Here is a 23,542-nt window from a genome sequence, read left to right as displayed (position 1 = left end):
GGGATGGACCTATAAGATAATATCTTATCATTAATCCATTTGATAAACGTATCTATGTCTAGCATACTGGGCTACTAATGCCTTGCTTCGGCCTAGCCGAAAAAAAAATCAACTGGCCAGAGGTATGGATAGGTTGTTGAACATAAAAAGTAAACAAATGTGCGTTTACACGTATATACTTTTAGTACGTGTCTACACGTACGCTTCAACTATAAAAATCACAAGCAAACATTGGTTAGTTAGGTCATGTCCTGTCCCGTGGCTTCCTCCTGGATTGATGTCATCTGACATCTTGCATCTGGTGACGCCCGAAGTGGCAGCATGGCGTACAAGCTATCTTCATGAACAAGAGAACAAACTAATAGCACAGCCCCTTGCAACTTTGTCTAATAGCCCTCACGTGTTTAGGAAAAACTCCGTTTTCACCAATGTTTTAATCGCTTGTGCCTGCGAAACGCTCTTCACCTTCAACTGTAAAATCAAGGTTTCCTCGGTGGTCTTTGCTCCTTTTGGAATGCAAAAGGGCTAGTGGATGTATTCAATGTCATATTTTATCGCCTTGAACGTATTCCCAGATCATTTATTAAACAGCCATTGAAATTTTAAAAAGAAGTAATTTGAAAGAATGGTTTACAAAATGATGAACTTTTATTCGTTTCATTTCAAAATTTGTGCACAATATCTACAAAGTTTAATTCAAATAAGGCAGCAGTAACGTACACATTTCATATCAAGAAACTATGGTAACTGTGCAAAATTAATGCAGAATGGATGCTTCACAAGAAAATGAATGAGATTAAATCGGATAGCGGACTGCATGCTTCTAGCTGAAATGGCTGATACTCAAATTTACGATGAGGTTCTTTTGGCTTTGTCTGCAATGGTTTAGTTACTTTATTGTCCATTCTTTATCATTTGTCAGCAAAGGTGTGGACTCTGGAGCGCACGCATGTGTATACCTATATACCTCTAGCTGAAATGGCTGACACTCAAATTTACGATGAGATTCTTTTGGCTTTGTCTGCAATGGTTTAGTTACTTTATTGTCCATTCTTTATCATTTGTCAGCAAAGGTGTGGACTCTGGAGCGCACGCATGTGTATACCTATATACCTCTAGCTGAAATGGCTGACACTCAAATTTACGATGAGATTCTATCGGCTTTGTCTACAATTGACTAGCTGTTTGCACCCCAGGGCCGAAACGTAAAGAACGAAGAATGAATAAATGCATGGACTTTAGTTAAAACCTTTGGTAACACTAACCAAGCTGTAGCGCGAGTATTAAGTTATTAACAGTTTAATCCGTTTTCGTCGCAAAGACGTTCTGAAATTCCAAGCATCTTAAAGGAAAACTATGGCAGGCGCCAAGGTAGGTCAAATATAATGTCGCCGAAATGGGTCTGTAATATCCCTCGGTACATGTACGTCGGAACTACGATTGTACGTGATATGATTATCACATAAATCAAGTACCAATACTTTCACACCATGGCCCTAAACTCCCATGCAGTTTCTCATCACTTATCAAACTGTCGATTTTTACCGCGTTAATTAGTGATAAATAAAGACAAACGCTGGGAAAGAGCTTACCCCAGCACCTACCTACAGTGTCTCCCTCGAAATACATTCATCGGACCATGGCTATCATCAGAATATTATGCTAGATAAATAAACATCATTTTCGACTCCTACATCTATTATGCCTTTTTTGTAGTAATACTTACTGCTAATTAACAGTAAGACACTAATTTCTTTAGCACCACGTAGGCCGAGAAAATACATCCACCAACACAAAGTATCATAGAAAATAGAGGGGTTCAGATTGTGATCAGAATTCCTAGATGATCTAACAGCATGGTAGACATCGATTCCACGGGTTTGCTCGGCGCATCTCGGGTATGCATTTGTCAACATGAGCACAGTCTATTTGTTCACAAAACCAAAATTTATACACATATGATCATGCCCCTGACCAAACTCACTTCGTAGATAACCAATAATGTCAAAACCTAGCGGTAGAATTCTGTACTTAAGGCTGCTTTTTACGCTGATGTTTAAAATCACAACTGCATCAGTTTCCCAAACAGAGGAGTTTAAGAAGCACTCTGACTGTGTATAATTGTCTTTAAGGGTTTACCATGTTGTTTTACAGAAGGTAGCCTAGCCAAGCACTTTTCGGGGTTTATGTTTATATTTCGGGGTTTTATGTTTATATGAGTGTTTCAAGCTCTCCAGGCCTGTGGCATAATTTCTAGTTATTTATACTAAGCGGTATTGTCAAATCTCCCTCACATTTCGGTCAGTTATAACAATTGAGCATTTGGCCCGTGTATCCAAGTAGTGTTAGAAACAAAATATATGATTGTTGCATTTACCAAAAGTGATTTTTCAACATACTGCATGTCGGTCCAAAATGTCCGCTTGGTGCATAGTGTCCGTAATGATTGATAAAGCTGATCAAATGCTGATAGAATTTGGCATGAAAATTGGATCACAGATGTCGTACAGGTATTTCCTCGTCTTGTTTCTCTCCTTAATGACTAGGCTTGCTTTCAAGAAGTCCTCACGCAAACTGAAAAAGCCACAAAATTAAAAACGGATCGAGTTAACACCGAAGGCGTCACGAGCAACTCGCTTAATAGAATTTGAACGCATCTGCATTTATTTCAAAATTGCACATAAGCTCATGAGTATTCTGTAACAAGTTCGACAGTTTTGGATCACTATCAGATGCAAATTCGTTGTTATATTTGATATATGAAAAAGACAGTGAAGAATACGAAAGCCCAGAAAAGTTTATTCGATATTCGAAATTAATTAGTTAACTTCGAAATTCATTACTTAAAACTGACCAATGGCAAGCAGTATCCAACACAAAAATTGGCTGGCTATAACCTCCGTAGTGTTGTAATTAACATTTCTTACTTCTTCATATTGCCATGTTCAAATTTGTACGCGATCGTCAAGATGGCAGTGCAAAATGAGATCGGTCATTCCCACCATTTTCTAAATATGCTAATTTCATTCAAAAACCTATGGAAACACAAGCCGAATATCACCGAGAATAGGCAAAGATGCATACGCAAGGCGAATTGCAAACATCACGTGATCCTGATTCTGACCTGCCTATGCCAAACGCGTTGTTTTAATTGGTTGGTTTAAATTTTTTAATCTCGAAGTCAAATTTTCAATTTTGCGGTCGAGTTCTGAATTTCGTTGTCAAGTTTTGAATTATCTCGAATGACCCTTTTGAGCTTCCGCGGAAGAATGTTTCATAATACACTTACTCGCTGGCAATTTCCAGTGCCCTTGGGTCGTACAGATAGGTTGTCTCAAAATACCCAAGTGGTTGCGTAGCTCTCATGGATAGGACTTTCACGTTTGCAGCAATTATCAAAGCTTTCAGTTTATCGGGAAGCGCCGCCAATAGCTGTCCTTCCGTGAGTGGGTCCTGCAAATAAAATGTTCATTCCCAATGATACAGCATTATAAGATAGTGGAAGTTACTGATATAAATACACCGGCTTTAAATTGTACCCATTGAAAAACAGTGGTTTACTATGCGATTTGTATTTCTAACATATACATGTATACTGTATTTTCACCTTAAGGGACCGTCTCAAAATTGGCCACTTTTCAATAATCAAAATCCATTTACCGGGTACAAAATGTCACCAACAGCTTATCCAAATAAAATATCATACGCAAAATCATAAGTGTTCGTGATTAGTATGTTCTCGCCATGAGCCAAGATAGCGAAAGCTCACTACCAAAGCCCGACACCATGATATGTAGGCGACAACCGTTAACGAGGGTGTATTCGCACGCGCATGAATTATTGAGTCGGCCGTTACTCAAACCAACCTACCTTATTCTTAGGCGGTTCTCCCATCAGGTGCGACGGACGGGTAGCGGGAAATCCGTACTCATCGTACTGCGAGAAATTGACCGCCGCGTGCTTCACACTGCAGAGGTAGATGATGCAGGTGATAGTTTCGACCAGGTCTGCGACGGTTTGGAACTTTCCGTTTCCCGGGACGCCTCTCATTCCAATTCCACCTTCGCAAACAGGAGCTACCAATTCCTTGCCCCATTGCTGTATCTCATGATCTTCCTGTACAGTCGTATCGTTCTCTAGAGGAGTTGAAAATAGTACGAATGATGACCTAGATTTTTCATTTCGTTTTTTCATTACGCTTGGCAAAAACAAATTAGGCCTATTTTTTTCACTTTAATAATTCTCAGAGATCAGTTTAAGCCGTCGCATTCAACCGTTCTCGCTCCCCTCCTGCAAACAGTTTAGGCGTTTCAAAACTACATGTAGCAAACAAGGGGGGCGCCGCATATTACTAGGGGTCACATCCTGAGACTTATACAATTGACGGCGAGAACAGGTCTAAGAGCAAACTTCTTTATAAACAGGGTAACAAAGGACTGGAACAGCATGCCACAGAAATTAGTAAGTTTCGGCACCATGGACAGTTTTAAGGTGGGATTGGATCGGTGGTGGGATGAAAGCCCCACTATCTTTGAGCACTAGGCTTGAGAGACTTCACTTGTAAATATGTATATAAATTGAAGACTTAAAGGACTACTTGACATTGTAGTAAGTACAATGAGGAAAAAAAGGCAAGTTACCATAATGCACTAAACTACCACCTCGCGAGCACTATTTTTTCGCATATACTTTTAGTTGAGCGGCGATAGACCGGAAAAGGTAAAAAAAAACCTGCATTGTGATGAAAATGATGATGATGAAACCTACCGTAGTATTAAAGTGCTACTGTACTCTTTACATATTTGTGAAGAGCGTTCCACGAGAGCATAGTGTCATCACGGTAAGGGTAGTTTCTCAATACCTCGGGGTCGTCCATCTTGACGACTTAAAGGACTACTTGACATTGTAGTAAGTACAAGGAGGAAAAAAAAGGCAAGTTACCATAACGCACTAAACTACCACCTCGCGAGCACTATTTTTTCGCATATACTTTTAGTTGAGCGGTGATAGACCGGAAAAGGGAAAAAAACCTGCATTGTGATGAAAATGATGATGATGAAACCTACCGTAGTAAAGTGCTACTGTACTCTTTACATATTTGTGAAGAGCGTTCCACGAGAGGATAGCGTCATCACGGTAAGGGTAGTTTCTCAATACCTCGGGGTCGTCCATCTAAAAAGGTGAATCTTGTCAGTACATTAACATGTTTAGACTAAATGGGAAGCGTGGTGTCATAGTTGAAGAGCGTCTGACCTGTGATCGGAAGATGGTGGTTTCGAAGCTCGGCCAGTGCCACTTGGTAGCTTCCACTGGCCTTGGATAATGGCCAAATGTATATAGCACCCCTGCACTGGCAGTATTGCCTTTGTTTCAACAGAAAGGTTCTCTGGGTTAGCCTGGGGAATCAAAATTAAGCGTTTTGAGACAGAATGTGTAAAGCATCAGGTGTTTTTATATGGGAATACATTTTACTCTTCATTATTTTCATTCATATTAAATTTGTTTGATGCGGGATGGTTAAGTTATCAATGCATTGTAGAAAGAATGATGAATCTCGAGCTAGAGGATACTTCGTAGATCACAGAAACAACTATCCCACGATTATGGTAGTCTTTCCATGAAGCAGTATATTTTCAGAACATACATGTATTTAGTGGAGAATCACCGGTATCTCATGCGCGCAATTTTCTACACGTAGTCGTGTTTTTCAAACTGCTTGCATCCCACAAAGATTACTGATTCTTTAGTTAAATACGTTTCTACAGATTAAGCCTGTACTGTTAATGTTATTGCCTCAAACATGATGAAGACTCGGTAAGGTCGAAAGCTTGTCTCGAAAATACAAATAAGTTGATCATAAACGATCAACGATCAACACGGCTACCTGGAATATCATTTCTACATATTTGTTTGTTTCTAAGTTATCGTCGGCAATATAGCCATTCTTTAAATTGACTCACCCCACGGGCCTTCACATCGTTTGGTAAGTGACTGTCGACGTTTAGACGGAAGCTGTCGGTCCTGTAAGTCAATTGATATCGTCAGATTAGAAAAAATCAAGAGAAAAATCCAGTTCTCGTGGAAAACTTGCCCTTTTCCACATGACTACTTTGCCAGATTTGATAATAAAGGAATGTTGAATGTCCTGTATAAGGTGCATTCAATTAAAAGAATTTCATTTGAATTATGTGAATTAGGACTCTCTCCTTCCTATTCTCGGCGCGGCTGGCAGCACCACTTTGCTTGCGCAATGATACGAATGCAACGGGAAAGTCTCACGGCACAAGAGAGGTTGACGAAGGGTTCAGTCTCCACTAGTAATCCGCTGGCTTCAACCAACAGCGAACAAGCACACGACTGCCCAGGATGGAAGAATTCCGACGTGGGTACTGGGAATTCCACAACCAAATCGATTACACCTATTCTAGTGTCAACAACAGTGGCTATTTATATACTGTATATCTTCCGCATTCTTTATTCATACATAATTTAGTAGTGCATGGTGACAAAGTGAGAAAATGCTTTAAAGTTTGCAGGTCATAATTTTGTCATGATGAAAAACCATATATATTTAGCTTATACAAATCGGATTATCAGCAGTGTGAATATTTGTTTCTTATATGTATCGAGAGAAACCGATTGACCTAGCTAGGCTACCATTGTAACTGTACTGTCTTACCCCTTTAACAATGTCCACACTCCGTCCAAGCCGATAGCGAAGAATTGGTTGAAAAATCCTTCTTCAGAAGCGAGAATTTTTAAAGCTTCTCTTAAAAGATAAAAAGATGATTATTATGCTATTTGTAACAGGTGTTGAAGTTAAGTTGATAGCATTATAGTCATAGTCAAAACCGAAAAGACGAAACTGTTGGTCTCCGTGAGGGTTTCTTTCCCCGTCCAAAAATAAATGAATGTAACCTGAGTCTGGAGGCAATCAAGCGCTATCAGCGTGAAGTCGGAAAAATCTATATCTACACCAAGACGTCACAGGGTAGATCCATGGCTCCAGGAAGCGCCTCCTAGTGCATCGTACCACATGGAAAGGATCGACGCATGGAGAGCTAACTCGGGTCGAATCGGAGTCAACATCGGAAAAGCCTGATAATTCAGTCAGATAGTTAGAATTTTTCCTTTCTTGTAAAATTTGTTGATGGAAACTACTAATGTAGAATAGGAGGTGACTAGGCAGCCGACAGCTGGGTAATATTGGCCTTAATAATACAAATGACCCATTCTTAACCCAATCTATAGGTGTTTGTGTCAATGAAATCAATACGTTGGTATCAGTTATAGAAGAGTCTTTCAAATAAAGACTCTGGTTATAGTTATGGATAAAGTACCACTCGGACACCATGGTGTACCCATCTACATGTACTCACCTGTTTATAGCCATGATGTGCATGAAGTGCGGCGCGAGGAGCTTGAAGACTGGATGCGACGGCGACAGATTCCTGTGAGTACAAATGCTTACACCTTCCGCTTTCAGATGGGTGTTCCCTGTAGGATTGACAGAATAGAATGGAATTTGCGATTCAAATGGCAAAATGCTGAGAATAGTATAAATATTTTTTTTTTAATATGTCATTTGGAAATGACCCAATCTCCAGGTTTGCTTTTGAAAGGCAATACTTTTCAGCCAACTTAAGTTCTACCCCAGATATGATCAATTTAAGGCTCCAATTTAACTAAGGTTACAGTACGATTCCAAGATTTTGGGGCTTCGGATGAGAATCTAAAATGTGAAGTACTGACGGTTACGAGGTTGGTATGTATATCACCAACCTTACCTTATTTATACTAATAAATATTCTCGTCTGTTTAGGCGTTGGACCAATAACCATCGGTCGGATGTCTTTTTGGTTCGGAAGTCTCTGAATTCGACCTGCCTAGTATAGTTTTCGAGCCAGAACCCAAACATATGTGGATTTTTACTTCTGACGGCGAACATAGAACGCCTATAGCCCAGCGTGTGTAAATAATGACGTAGTAACACCAGATAATAGGCAGGTTTTGCAACTATTACGATCGGCGAAGTACGTAATACGAGGTCATGCGCGAATTCATTTTTGGGACACTCCCACTCGGCTTTCATACATAGTCGCATAAGAAATCAGGGAACTCGGCCTTTCAACAAAATATTTACACTGTTCGTACTTCTTCACTTCCTGCGGGTTGGAGAACCTGCCTATTTTTTACTTACCTAGATGGGTCACAGCTTGGTGTTGATTGGAATCCGCCATGTTGTACCAAAGCTTCACCATCGTCCACAGGTTAGCGTCGTCACTCGGAAGAAACACCTGCAAGTATTGAGGCGGAAAGTGAAATATGTACAAACATGTTGTTTAAAAGTGTCATTTTAATGCATCCTCCTGAAATGGGTTTTTGGATTGTTTGTAAAATACGCTCAGACATTGAATGAGTGTGTTTAGTAATGATACAAAAGCCTGCTTCATGAGGGTTATCATAAAGGAATAAACACAAAAGTCTCACTAAGAATTACGTAAAATTGGGGCGTTTTCTTCAGGTGCTTACATAACAGCATAGCAAGTTGGTAATGTCGTTGATGTCGTGCATTGTCATCCTCGGTACATGTACCTTGTACACCGACCCCGTGTGTTTATTTCATTTATCGGACACTTCTGTGCAAGTGGTCGAATGTATCCGGAATCTCTTCAATCATTATAATGGCAGTATGTTGGGTGGATTGAAATCACAGACACGTCAAGTTATGATCGGGTTTTTTTGTCTTTTCAGTGAGTGAGGTATGCCTGATGAACACAAGCGAACTTCTTCACACATTTGTTTGCAAACACCACCAAACTTAGAATTTGCTCCGATTTGGTTTGGACGTCCACGTATATAAGGAAACAAGTGCTAACATTGCCAAGAAATTATTGGCCATCTGGCAGAGCTAGTTAAACACATGATCACCAGCTCTGCTCTGATTGACTGTTTGATTGAAAACGTCATGTTTTTAAGAATAGACATGTTGAAACGAGTTTGCTTCTCTTTGCTCGTGTTAAGCAATGCCAGCATTACCAAACCCTGCAATTTGGTTGTGTCCAACCCGACCATATACAAAATTTACTAAAATCAGCAAGCAGATGTTTGTAGACAGGGATTCAGCTTTCCAAATTTCATGTTTTGTGTAATATCAGTCGACTAGCTAACTTCATGGGGATTTGACCTCGACATTTCTTACTGGATTCTTATCTCCCTTTTCCTGGTACAGCTGGATGGCGATTGCAATCATTTCGTCATCTTTGGTCGCATAGAATAGACCAAGAGGCTGGCACATCTGCAAGAGAAATATCACCGTAGTTCTACACGAATTTCGTTTAAGATTAATTCAAAAATACACTTATATTTTCACGAATCGAGTAAACCCGCAAAAATAAACACTCGTGGTTCATAGTACAAACAGTACACGTCTTTTTTCTACACGCACAGTATAACACACTCAGAAAAAGTATTTTACAATTGGAAATTCGTTCCTCGTAGTTCGACAGAATCGGATTTCAGTATAATTTGCAAAATCTCAGCCGATCCCGCTGATTTGTGTTGGTATTACGCGTGTTCCCGACGTCAAATACACTACATTTTCCGAGCACCAGATACTGGCACCAGATGGATGGTGACCACGGCAATTCGCCATTATACAACGTGTGGCATCAACCCAGGAGGCCCTCAGGCAGCCAGGTGGCGACCGTCAGTTACATAACCAACCTTTCGTCGCTCTTGATGCTGTCGAAATAATTCAGTGCTAGTCCAATATACGGTCCCTCTGTTGCCAGTCCGCTTACACCTAGACCTAGATTACCATTGTTCTACTATCTTATCAAAGGGTTACCAGGGCAAATCTTGATAACATCTAACCCCTCGAAACAGTTTTCAAGCGGGTCGAAAGTGAGTGTTTGTACCTGCAAGTCCTTGTGTATTTTCTTATTCCCTTCAATACCTATCAAAGCCTTATGATCAGTCAGGTAGATCCTCTTAGCTGCCATCGCATCAAACAGGGTCATTCCTTCGAGAAAGGGTTCCACCATTTCTGCAGTAACACCGAACCTGTCAGAAACAAATATGAGCAATATGACCTTCTATGAGGTTAAATAAATGTTTGTCGCACATGACGGAAGGGGAAAATGGGAGAATCTGAAGAAATTCTTTTTTTTCTTATCGGAAATAATGCCATATGAACTTTCCATGCTCTTTTGATGCTGTCATGAGGCTATTATAATAGTGGAGTTAAACATTTCAGAACGTGGTGTTCGTAGTAGTTTGCTTATCGAGTACTAGTAACTATGTTGAGAGTAGTTCAACGAATGACGTGTTCAGTTTCCAGGTGACTGACAAATGCCATAAGCAGTGTCATATCAGTAGCTGGTGCCATGTAGTATCATTTCGTAGGTCTTTTTTACAGCGTCGTAAAAAGGCCAATATCTCCGGTGCATCAATGAAGAGAAGGAACAAGAGACTGGTTCTGCGGTATGGCCGTTAGAAACGAAATCGAACTCGTAGAAGTAGAAGCAGAAGAAGAAGAAGAAGGTTATTAGAATCGCTACTCAAAAAAAGGTTTTATCTATTAATCATTTCAGAAAACATTGTTTGAGTTGCCTTACTTCTCTGGTATTTTCGTGCACAATTCGATGACACATGGGTTGCAGCTCATTACTCTCATAGCTCCAAAATACTTCTCCTCTCGCCAATGGGCAATCGACTGTAACCAGAAAGGAGCAATTTAGTAGGGCAGTGGTTGTTTGAAGGAATCTGGAATATAAGGAATCTCAAGGAATGCAAATAGTTTGGTCTGCAGGTAATTTTTCTATTTCAGTAATTTTTTTCCCCATTACTGGACGGATTTGTTTGTACTCACCGATGGTTTTCCGAGTGGGCTGAATAACTTGAAGGTAGATTCATATTGCTTGAGCGTTTCAATGGATGAAGATGAAAACAGCGCCCTTAAGAAAGTGGTTAGAATACTTTTCTTCAGACTCCCATCAAAGCGATGCTAAAAGATGCAGAAAACATAAATCACCCCAGTATTCGAAATCCAGAAACGAGAAAACGCTTAAATAATTTTCTCATTTTTTCATTTTTGAAAGCAGGTACCGTTTTAGGAGGAAAATAGGCAACCAATTTGATGCTATGAATGACAAGTTTAGTTCTTATTATAAAATTGATATACTACAGTTTATAGAAAAGCTCTTCAGTAATCAACGAGGCGTAAAGAAACTCACATTATAATCATCCGAAAATGCCTCGACCTCGGGAAAATTTTTCACCTGAACTGGTACCCCAGGGACCTGTGCCATGTACTCGTACTGCGTCCTCTTCACCACCAACTCGTTATTCCTCTGATCCTGGTGAGCATCATCCTTTGGAAGAACGGCGTCAAAGAGATGAATGTAAAGGGAACGCCCGCCATGGATCCATCGATGGACCGGGAAGATGTAAGCTTTCTTGATACGGTTATCAACGACTTCGATGTAGTCGCAAAACCAATCCGAACCGTGGCCGCCGTGGCCTCGAACTAGCTCAATACTGCTCAACGAAGAAGCGCTAACATCGTTCTCACATAGCTTAAACTCATCTACTTGGCCTCTCTCGAAGTCATCGCTGTACGAAACGTCCAACTTAAACAACGGGCTGCTCTCGCCTCCTTCATGATGGAAACGGACGCTGATATCTGCATCTGTGCCGGCGTTTTTTTTATCCCCGGTTCTCACACGGATTATATGAGTCGTGGGACTGAGGAATTTGTTGAAATTCTGACCCATTTTCGCTTGTCTGATGTAAATTGAATTATTTTTGCAGAAGTTTGAAAAGCAGGATCTAACTCCAACGTTTGTTTCTATTGAATGCGCCTTTTCCGCGTGTAGGTTTAAACCCCGCCCGATTATGTGACAAATATGACAACATATTGGGCATCACCAGCTTGCCACGATAAGCAGCCTGGAGAATCAGCACGTACCACATGTCCCGAGGGCATGCCTTGCTTTTGCTCGGATCGAGGAAGGATTTCTGGAAATTTCATCCCTTATATTCCCGAGGCTTTCTCGCTAGCACAAATAATTATGCTGAAATTTTGCACACTGCATGAAAATACTTTATTTGCAGTGGATAGAAAGTAGCCTATAAGGAAAACAGTAAAATCATCCAAACGCGAGAAATGGCGAGAAAAAAAAGTGCCTTGGAGATATTTTGAGACCACCGTTTAGCTTATCATGATATTCACCTTTGAAAATGTATGATTATCGAGAAGTAAGGGTTTGGATAGAAACTAGAAAGAAATTCTGTATCTAAGAAAATGTACAGATGAATTCTGTGGCCGTGATTGACGCTAGTAACGTTAATGAAATGGTCCATGGACCATGTGCTCACCTGTGGTGCAATCACATGAAAGATAGGACATGTGATTGGGACATGTCGGCATCATCATGTGTGGTCCTTTGAAACACTGTTGCATTTGTACATCATTTTTTTGTTTGGTTTTGGAAATTTAATGACTTTTAAGGGTAATTTATGTCATTTAGAAGCAGAATTGGGCATTGTAAGGTGCTTAAAACTCCTCAGGAAGGTTATTTTCATTAAAAAATAAAAAATAAAATTTTTTTTGTCCCCCCTCCCCCAGGAGGTTGGCCCCCCCGTTATAATGGCCGGTGGAGAAGGCTTAAACATTAGGCCTACACACAATCATGCTTAATAAGCCCCCCCCCCTTCTTCGTAGGAGGGGCTCTTAAGATACACGCGTGTGCGGGAGTATGTATAATGATGAGAAATAACGAGAGTAACTATTGTATATCCTACAAACAATTTTTTTTTGGTTTTTCAAAATGGCGCTGAATCAACTCCGTTTAGTTTACGATTTCTCCGCGATCTTCCGGTGGTGGTTGCTATCCCATTGGTTGAAATTAATTTAAATCTTCATAGGAATTCGCTACATATGCCTAAAAAGAAATTAGCCAATTATATTTATATTTTTATTAGGGAAATATCCGTCATAAATAATGACAGAAAAGGGTGGTTTATTTCAATTTTGTGTCGACATGGTCGAGGTCACGTGGCATGAACAAAACAATCGCACACACCCGTCCAAAAAAAGGCACTTTAAGAAAAACAAATACGTTTTTCCTGCTTATAACCACACTGATGACGAAGTTATTTTGGTCTACTGCCCAAATCTGAAGTATCAAAATGAATCACAAACTAGAACTAGCTCTATTTAGGAAAAGTTGCGTGAAAAATTTGGGTGAGCGACATACTGCATCCTAGCGGTCAATAATTAAACTACTTTTAGCCGTCTGCTCCGGTCTCGTTAGGGAGTTTTTCCCAAATGTACGCGATGATGACGTGTCCCATTAACAGGACGTAACATCTATTTTAAAATCGGTTTCCAAAGTGAATGCATGAGGACAACCCATTTGTGTCATATATCACTGGAAACGCCCGATTCCCGTGAATAAGGACAATCACAATGTATTACATTACCAAAACAAAAATGTGTCGGAAGGAACTATGGAAGAGTTTTTATTGAATAAGCAACACAAATAATCCGAAAGCTCCACCAAAACTAAACCCTGATTAAATAAACATCTGGTGATTTCTGCTCCTGTTGTCCTATAGACTAATCTTGGATGGGCATGCGCAGCATGAGTGTGCTATTGGTCGACGCATTGTTGAACCATCCACTCAGCAAACTGCGCGAGCGAATGTACCGAAGCAACGGATTGAAATGAAGCTAGTGGGATGGACCTATAAGATAATATCTTATCATTAATCCATTTGATAAACGTATCTATGTCTAGCATACTGGGCTACTAATGCCTTGCTTCGGCCTAGCCGAAAAAAAAATCAACTGGCCAGAGGTATGGATAGGTTGTTGAACATAAAAAGTAAACAAATGTGCGTGTACACGTAGGCCTATATACTTTTAGTACGTGTCTACACGTACGCTTCAACTATAAACATCACAAGCAAACATTGGTTAGTTAGGTCATGTCCTGTCCCGTGGCTTCCTCCTGGATTTATGTCATCTGACATCTTGCATCTGGTGACGCCCGAAGTGGCAGCATGGCGTACAAGCTATCTTCATGAACAAGAGAACAAACTAATAGCACTGCCCCTTGCAACTTTGTCTAATAGCCCTCACGTGTTTAGGAAAAACTCCGTTTTCACCAATGTTTTAATCGCTTGTGCCTGCGAAACGCTCTTCACCTTCAACTGTAAAATCAAGGTTTCCTCGGTGGTCTTTGCTCCTTTTGGAATGCAAAAGGGCTAGTGGATGTATTCAATGTCATATTTTATCGCCTTGAACGTATTCCCAGATCATTTATTAAACAGCCATTGAAATTTTAAAAAGAAGTAATTTGAAAGAATGGTTTACAAAATGATGAACTTTTTATTCGTTTCATTTCAAAATGACAAATTTGTGCACAATATCTACAAAGTTTAATTCAAATAAGGCAGCAGTAACGTACACATTTCATATCAAGAAACTATGGTAACTGTGCAAGAATAATGCAGAATGGATGCTTCACAAGAAAATGAATAAGATTAAATCGGATAGCGGACTGCATGCGTCTAGCTGAAATGGCTGATACTCAAATTTACGATGAGATTCTATCGGCTTTGTCTGCAATGGTTTAGTTACTTTATAGTCCATTCTTTATCATTTGTCAGCAAAGGTGTGGACTCTTGAGCGCACGCATGTGTATACCTATATACCTCTAGCTGAAATGGCTGACACTCAAATTTACGATGAGATTCTATCGGCTTTGTCTACAATTGACTAGCTGTTTGCACCCCAGGGCCGAAACGTAAAGAACGAAGAATGAATAAATGCATGGACTTTAGTTAAAAACTTTGGCAACACTAACCAAGCTGCAGCGCGAGTATTAAGTTACTAACAGTTTAATCCGTTTTCGTCGCAAAGACGTTCTGAAATTCCAAGCACCTTAAAGGAAAACTATGGCAGGCGCCAAGGTAGGTCAAATATAATGCCGCCGAAAGAGGTCTGTAATATCCCTCGGTACATGTACGTCGGAACTACGATTGTACGGGATATGATTATCACATAAATCAAACACAACCTAGACCCATGATCGACTGTGCAATGTACCAATACTTTCACACCATGGCGCTAAACTCACATGCAGTTTCTCATCGCTTATCAATCTGTCGATTTTTACCGCGTTAATTAGTGATTAATAAAGACAAACGCTGGGAAAGGGCTTACCCCAGCACCTGCCTACAGTCTCCCTCGAAATACATTCATCGGACCATGGCTATCATCAGAATATTATGCGAGATAAATAAACATCATTTTGACTCCTACATCTATTATGCCTTTTTTGTAGTAATACTTACTGCTAATTCACAAATTTGTTTAGCACCACGTAGGCCGAGAAAATACATCCACCAACACAAAGTACCATAGACAATAGAGGGGTTCAGATTGTGATCAGAATTCCTACCGGGTTTGCTCGGCGCATCTCGCGTATGCATTTGTCAACATGAGCACAGTCTATTTGTTCACAAAACCAAAATTTATACACATATGATCATGCCCCTGACCAAACTCACTTCGTAGATAACCAATTATGTCACAACCTAGCGGTAGAATTCTGTACTTAAAGCTGCTTTTTACGCTGATGTTTAAAATCACAACATCAGTTTCCCAAACAGAGGAGTTTAAGAAGCACTCTGACTGTATAATTGTCTTTAAGGGTTTACCATGTTGTTTTACAGGAGGTAGCCAAACACTTTTGGGGGTTTATATCAGATAATCCAACTACGATAGATACACAGCTCTTGGAGAAACTCTCCATTCTGGATATCAAATAACCATATGAAGACAGATTTTATCAGAGTTGTAGCATAAAATAGTTTGCTTATTTTTTATTGAATATAATTCGCTACTTTCCTTTTCATGAATACTCGTTTTCGTGTAACGTTAAAAATCTTCATAGGCATACGCAACTACTTACATCCATAGTAGCAGCAAGGTACTAGCTTATTTTTGATGCTTTACGATGGGTACAATAAAATTAAATGTTCGATTTCCATATGCATTGAAATTTAGCAAATTTACATGGTTCAACTGTAGGCCTATGACTGTTGTTAAGAACACAAAGAAACATAAATCGCTAAAAGTGAAAATACTGAGCAGGTCATAATTGTTCCCTCTTCTGGCCTATGGCTTATGCGAGTAGCAATCTATATCTTATGCCCACCCGTAACGAGAATCAAGCATCATCACATTTTCCTTGATGTATGAATGAATGAATGAGTGAATCCGTGTCATCCTTCCAGATACATTTAATTGCAGCGATCATGAATATTTCGAAATATTTTGTTATTTTCGTTGTGTACGAGGTGTCGATATCGAAATTACGAGGCGTTTATTACAAGATACACATTACTTGCAAACGCTTACTCGAAACATTTGATACCTACGTTTTCATAAGACATTACTGTAGACTGACAAATTTTCGTAGCCTTTTTGCGCATTTCGCAACGAACCTTTATTTGCAAATAAATCGCAAAAAATATATTTTTTATTTGAACACTCGAAAGTACGATTTAAAAATTTTGTGATCTAAAAAATTTATCTTCAGAAATGTTTGCAAATCGGAAAAATAGAGTTGTGAAAATTGTCGGTTTACAGTACTGTCAATGACTTGTTACACCAAGCTAGTCACTTAGTTGAGCCGTTAGGAGTTATACACACTTTAAACCCGGTCGATCCCAAAACCTTTTATCTGACTTCAGTTCAGGTGCTACTGCAGTTATTACAGTGTATGCGTGTGAATTAGCTGAAACTTAGTATATATGGTATGTGTCCACGTCTACACACCCAACGGCATACCGTAGGCCTTTAAGTCCCTGTCAAATTGATATTTACTCTGATTATTTTACCCCCCAATATCTCTGCCATAGAAATATGAGAACAAAATAACACAATAAGTACATGCATGCGTCTGATGTGTGTGCAACCATACTGGAAGAAAGCTATTTACATAAATTGTAAAAGCACCAATTAGTAACAAAATCCCTTATTTTTGTCTAATTGGTAAAATCTTTCCAACTAACCTTTTACTACATATACCTTTCCGACATTTCTATAGACTCATACAATAGTACTTATGTCGGCGATAGGACAAACCTCGGCCTTTTTTTGATATAAACATGTATGTACACTACATTATGGGTGACCGACTTTTTTACACAAAAATCATATTAAATACACAGTTTTATTTTATTACATTATTTGTACAACACTATATTATGCAATTCTTAGCAAATGATCAACAATGACACAGGAATTTAAAAAAGCGTTCCTTTCGGCATTTTAATTTTCGATTATTTTAATGTTTGGTTATAAATAGGCGGGTTTCGTTATAAGGTGACACAGTTTAGATGGTAAACACTCGATTCATCAAAATTAACATTAGTATTGTATAGTATTGCAATGAAACACTAAGATATAATGATAACATACGCTTACGTTACACCGCTACGAACCCTTATAATTTCGAATGTAAAAACAGGCCTTATGGACCATATTGTAATAGCATTCCGCGAAGATGACGTCACTGCAGCTGCTGCTCTCTATTTCCCCAACGCTGAATTAAAGGCAATGTCGGACAAACATGCGGTTTCGTAATGGCTTCAGGCTTTCTAACGAGGGCTGTTAGATTCAATCTGGCACATGTCCGAGTGTTGGAAATACTACATAATTGTTCTGAATATATCTCTCTCTGACTCTATGGTATTATTCATGCTAAAAACAATGCAGGGTCAAAGATAATTGACTTTGAAATAAGCTCAAATGCGTAGAAATAAGTGTCGATGTCCGACTGTCACGTGACTAAAACGTCATCAATATCTTATGCAAATGACCTTGTGAGCTATAAATAGTAACTTCGCGGGATGCTATTAGGGAAACTACGGGATGTCCTGGTGAATACCGGTAGCCTATCCTTTCTGTACTATAATGGTAGGACCATACATTTCGGAGGTCCACAAAAGGGTACCAGTAGGACTAAGTATAGGCCCTGGTCCCGCCTTTATTGAATAACAAAACATTAGAAATCCCCGCTCATGTGGCTTTCAGATCTTTAGCCAATGACTGTGACGACCTGTGCATACAATAACATTTGAATAACACTGTCCATGGAGTATAAATAGCCAATTTTAATGCATGCAATATATGGCACCCCAAGAGGCCTCTTCAAAATGGCACCCGATACCGGTATTCACGAGGACGACCTGTATTTCGCTGGCATGAGAGGGTGAAGATAAAACCATTGAGTTTTTAATTCGGTTATCTTTTTATGAATGGAGCGTTTTCCATCTAAAACTCTTTTTACCAGCTAAGTGATTTTTGCTAAGTTCATGGCAAATTTATCACGTTAACACAATGAAGAGAGAACTAAAACACACTTCAGGTTCACTATGTCGGCAAGATACAATATCAATGATAATTATATACACAAATGACAGAGCATTATTTTCAGGGGAGAAAACATCAATTAGATAATTAAGGTTGTCATCTTTACTACAAAGCCCAGTTGCGACCGATGTCTTATCTTGAAGACAATACAGTCCTTAGGACCAAAGACATTTTCGAAGGTAATACATACACAATAGTGTGGAGTTCTTTGGAGACACATGGTACATGCCACATCTTTATTCTACATTTACTAAAGAATACTTACAACATTGTCAGACTGCCAACTCTCACCAGTATGTACAAAGACTAGACCATTTGGAATGTACAAAAGACTATATGATTTGCGGAATGCGGTGGGAGTCTAGCGAATCTGACAAGGGTTTCATATACAAATGGAAAACATTTAGCTGTGTATGGAGCGAAATGGCTGAAAGTATACACAATGATCAGAATGTTATGACACTAGGAGTAGACACAAGGAACTTATTGGGTCAAGGGTAAAAATATATTTGAAGAAGCAGCCACAATAAAATAGTTTTTGTGCTTCACGAATATAAAATATATCAGCATGTGCAAAGCCATTCAAAATTTGAAGAAAGCCCGGGGAAGAAAGCCTCGAATAGAGGAGAACTGGCTCTGAAATCTGCACAAAACGTGTTTGTTTAAGAGTTACTGCATCAATATTGATTTCACAAACAACCACGAGTTACATGTACGGATCGTGTACACAAAAAAGAACTTCTCAAAACATCTGATTTAAGTGAGGCTAGGGTAAAATTTCTCTCCAAATCTGAAATTCCTTTTACAGTGGTGAACCTTTCAAATATCACATCTGATACATATATCAGGTAAATCAGGGTCGATATTACTCTCAGCACTGAAAAGAAACGCCACATTCGCCACTGGTCTTCCTCTCTGTAGTCTATTAAAAGATCATTCCAATCGATACCATCCTTTACAAAATCTGCAAATAAGATCTTAATTTCAGAGAGGGGACAAGGTTTTGAAGATTTCAAATGTTTTCAGATGTTTTGCAAGATTGCTCAGCTGATATTAGAGATTAGAATGCTGGAAGTGTGTCTGTCACGTTTCAGTACAGTTACCAAGTATAGATTAATCTTTACGAAAAATCTTGGTGTTACGAACCTCCTCCGTGCCTTTCCCAACGTTCTTTTGACCAACATCACCGGGGATCAGCTTCAGTCACCGAGGGCTACCGTGGTCTGTACTCAACGTAGTACACCAGTCTAAGAGTGCCCGCTATTTCATGAACTTTAGGACTGCTGCTCAAACCCAAATCATATTAGATCGAGACAAAAATAATAATCGTAGCTTATCAGATGTCACATGAGACTAACTCTATGGTCAAACTGACAATTGACCCCGGAAATGTACGGCACCGCAAATCAGCAACTTCTATCACTGCGACCTACGATCATGGTTGCATGCAATAAAAATAGCTTGTTCGCGTTTTTTCATCGCAGGTATTTGCGATAAAAATCCCGGTACATACAGCAACCTTCGATCAGAATTAGATATGTTAGACCCAGTGATTACCAGTTTTACCAGTATACAATGTAGATGAGAGATTTCTTTGTCCCATAGCGGCAATTATAATCGCAGGTTGCATCAGAAAAGATCGCTCAGTGTTTAGCGTAACAATGTATTAGTCATATTCTTTATTAGTCACATTAAAGTCGATACACTATATACTAGTAACATCATACAATAGTGTTTGACAGCCAAATACACCCTTGTTTATTATCAAAAAATGTTTAGAACTATTGTACTGATGTGATACCGCTTCGGGATACCCGGGTAGTGTCTCCATTTCCCTCCATATTCAACCTTTTGATATATATGTAGCACCATAGGAAACTAAACTTAATTCCTCCTCCTTCTAAAGAAGCACCACTGTGGCCAATGGTACAAGTGATTTGTTACAGGGAAGACGAGTCCACTGACTATGTTGTTTGTTATTTAGGGGTAGCAAGTGCACATACTAATGTGGCCAAGATACAGGATGTCCTCGTGAATACCGGGAGCCTATCCTGTCTGTAGTATAAAAGTAGGACCATACATTTTGGAGGTCCACAAAAGGGTACCAGTAGGACTAAGTGGGACCTGGTCCCGCCTTTATTGTGACTTGTCATGCACAATCTGCAAAGCGCCGTTTCCAATACCGCCCTGGAACATTGACTAACAAAACATTAGAAATACCCGCTGGTGTGGCTTACAGATCTTTAGCCAATGACTGTGACGACCTGTGCATACAATGAAATTGATATAACACTGTTTATTGAGTATTAATAGCCAATTATAATACAATGTACATGCAATATATGGCACCCCAAGAGGCCTCTTCAAAATGGCACCCGATACCAGTATTCACGAGGACGACCTGTGTAACCTTATTGCAGGTGGACATTTTCCTGGCTGAGTGGAACTGACCACCCTAAGATACAAAGAAGCTTATCAATGGACTCTTCTTGCCTGTGATATAACAAGTGTACGTTTGTTGTCCACAGTGAACCTGGCCACAACCAAACTAGTGCCTCGGCTTTAGCATTGCATACACCTATGAAAACTGCCTACCTTTAATAGTTGTCAGCATCTCAACAACGTCTGTAAATACCACCATTAAATCGTTGCCAAAAAGTGGTTTTAACCCTCGATTTTAATAATTTTATTTCATTTGATGAAGAAAAAAAGTTTCTCATGTTGCATGAAAGTATAATTTTTATATACCAAACACTAACATCACCGTGAAATCAGAATAATGGTCATTTTCCATAGGTGTAACAGTGGCTAATACTACTATGTAAACCGCCTAATTTTTGTGTCGCTTTGCTTTCTCGATTCGCGAAATTCTTTACGAATTAAAAAAAAATTATGATTTCTACTTTGACAAATGTCAAAATTTCGTTCGGTTTTCAAATTAAAAAAAAACATGTTCTTCCGCGATGTTATTTTTACGAAACTGGATAATTTGCGAATTCCCCGAAAAAAAGACGGCCGCGAAAATTTAGCAGTTTACATTATGATCTAGCTCAGTTTGGATGTGATCAGCAGTAATAGAGGGAGACAGAGTGTTACTATGGAAACGTGTAAACGAGAAGCAGCTTGCGTCATGCCGGCAGTTTTTCTGACTTCTTTGGGAGTACTTTTATCACTGATGCTGCCCCCTTTAATGATCACTTTGGTGTCGCAGTTACCTGAAATAAATGAAGATTATTGTAGATAATTTATTGACTCTTGGCAAATCGTCCTATTTCCTATACTATGTTCGTTACCCATTTGACAAAAGTCATCCCATCTGAGGTCGCAATGAACCTTAAACCTTTCACAAGGCTTAATCATACAAATCGAGCATTCCTTCCTGGTGCCATTTCGACACCTGGACGGAGTAAGTTATTTTTTTATTAGAGGAAGAGACTGGCCTATAGAGTCTCACCGACTGTGTGTTTGAACCAGGAACCTCTCTCTTTCCAAATGAATCAATTTTTAATGTCTTTTGATTATTTGTCAACTTGGCTTACCTGGGTCCTTCCTGAGAGTATAATGCACCTGCTGGTTCAGCAAAAGTGGTGCACCCATGTTACAAGCCGTGTCCAATGAAAACTGTATCTGCTCATCAGCTAGTTGTCTAAAACTCTGCAAAGAGGAAATGTGGAACGGATCCATAAGACAAAGTGCCGAGATTTCATAGGGTTTTTTTACCACTGGCTGAATATAAATGCATATAACCAGAATAAAAAAGTGAAAGGGCAACAAAGGAAATAGACTTAGACCCTGAGTTGCGCAGCCACATGATTTGATTTTATATTGGTGATGTCGTTCCCTGACTGCCAATACGTTGTACAATGCCGCCATAACTTAAGTTCTACACTCCAAGACTCCTTGAGTAACCACAGGCGCGTGAGGACACCGGGATAAGCATTCATTCGGCATCTAATTCAATTACCAACTACCTACAAAACAATTCTCACATCACTCTTTTATGTCCAGATTTTATGTGCGGGTTTACTGATAGGTCCGACCGATAGGTTTTACGGGGTTGATCGATCGCAATTTTTTGGGTTGATTTTGATACCTTCATGCGCCTGTGACAACACAATGTGATAGAAATCTGTATCGGCGGGGGAAGATATCCTTCAATCTGCTTAATAATTGATAGATAATGCAGCGATTTAACTGAAATGGGGGCCACGTCCCTGACAGCCACAACAAGAAGAATACAGCATTAAGGAAACAAGTACATTATCCCGTCAAATACTAGTTTCCAATGAAACAGCAAAACAATAGCATATTATGTGGGGTTTTTTGTGACATTTTTGCACCATCAGAATGTGTGGTTTCTTTTTCCGTCTGTTATGTCGTATTAAGTGTTTTTGATATTAAGATAGTGCGACTTTTCTGGAGTTTGTGTGAAGTCATGACTTTCTGCTATCAGCACAACGATGTGTCAATGATCCGAAACAAAGGCAGCGAACAATGGGAAAGACAATGTCTCACGGTCATTTGCCAAAACCATTGTCACACTATCATGTCTATTGTCACATGGTAAATGCCAGAAACAACATGACCAAATATTGTCGTACTTTAAAAATAACTGCAAAGCAAACCCATAACAATGGCACGTATTGCTGCAGTAGAATATTCGAGGACACAATACTGTTTCGTATATAAAAAACCGTTGTTTCGTAGTATATTCTATATCATATACAACAATATTGACCTTTCTATCGACGAGGGATTCTAATTTTCTATCATATTCCAAAGCACTATCCGGCTTTGGCCTGTTGCTTTCGATACGGCAGGTAAATCTAGAACTAATATGGTATTGTCACCCCTCGGGCAGAACCTGTATTAATATCAGTCATGTTCAACCTGTTCTGTGCGAGGAACCATAGCTGAGCTTGATGGAGGCGATGTAGGGAAACCAGGTCGTGGCGGCAACCAGACCAAGTGATGTTTATGATACAACTAGTACATGACGATGTAGTTCATTTTGCACAAAATTTACGTGCATCTGATCTGACACGAAATGGAAGCGAGAAACATTTCGTATGCAGCCCTGAACCATTA

General features: G+C 39.5%; 3 protein-coding genes and 1 long non-coding RNA gene across 5 annotated transcripts in view; all 4 read right to left on the bottom strand.

Annotated features, from left to right (window-relative positions):
• Positions 1–2,459: 2,459 nt before the first annotated feature.
• LOC135486008 (allene oxide synthase-lipoxygenase protein-like) lies at positions 2,460–9,655 on the bottom strand. The gene is made up of 10 exons (XM_064768450.1): positions 9,572–9,655; positions 9,203–9,298; positions 8,201–8,297; positions 7,380–7,497; positions 6,680–6,769; positions 5,961–6,021; positions 5,067–5,172; positions 3,871–4,136; positions 3,290–3,453; positions 2,460–2,574 (listed from the first exon to the last, which is right to left on the bottom strand). The coding sequence occupies exons 1-10, from the start codon at positions 9,653–9,655 to the stop codon at positions 2,460–2,462; spliced, it is 1,197 nt and encodes a 398-aa protein (XP_064624520.1).
• A 300-nt stretch (positions 9,656–9,955) lies between these two features.
• LOC135486230 (uncharacterized) lies at positions 9,956–10,886 on the bottom strand. The gene is made up of 3 exons (XR_010446673.1): positions 10,874–10,886; positions 10,620–10,717; positions 9,956–10,065 (listed from the first exon to the last, which is right to left on the bottom strand). It is a non-coding gene; the product is annotated as an uncharacterized LOC135486230 (long non-coding RNA).
• Positions 10,887–11,213: 327 nt separating this feature from the next.
• LOC135486007 (allene oxide synthase-lipoxygenase protein-like) lies at positions 11,214–11,777 on the bottom strand. The gene has a single exon (XM_064768449.1). It carries the CDS (start codon positions 11,775–11,777, stop codon positions 11,214–11,216), a length of 564 nt encoding a protein of 187 aa, XP_064624519.1.
• A 2,601-nt stretch (positions 11,778–14,378) lies between these two features.
• LOC135486573 (uncharacterized) overlaps positions 14,379–23,542 on the bottom strand; it is a 159,732-nt gene continuing 150,568 nt past the window's right edge. For both annotated transcript variants that reach the window (XM_064769455.1, XM_064769456.1), the window contains 2 exons: positions 21,994–22,108; positions 14,379–21,669 (listed from right to left, as the gene is read on the bottom strand). In XM_064769455.1, coding sequence (XP_064625525.1) covers positions 21,500–21,669; positions 21,994–22,108 — 285 coding nt within the window. In that variant the 3' untranslated portion in view covers positions 14,379–21,499. The remainder of the gene's footprint in view (positions 21,670–21,993; positions 22,109–23,542) is intronic.

The sequence above is a fragment of the Lineus longissimus genome, chromosome 4 (assembly GCF_910592395.1).
Source record: "Lineus longissimus chromosome 4, tnLinLong1.2, whole genome shotgun sequence".
Classification (NCBI taxonomy): domain Eukaryota; kingdom Metazoa; phylum Nemertea; class Pilidiophora; order Heteronemertea; family Lineidae; genus Lineus; species Lineus longissimus.
Note: the sequence above shows the minus strand (reverse complement) of the source record. Positions and strands in the feature narration are given on the sequence as shown.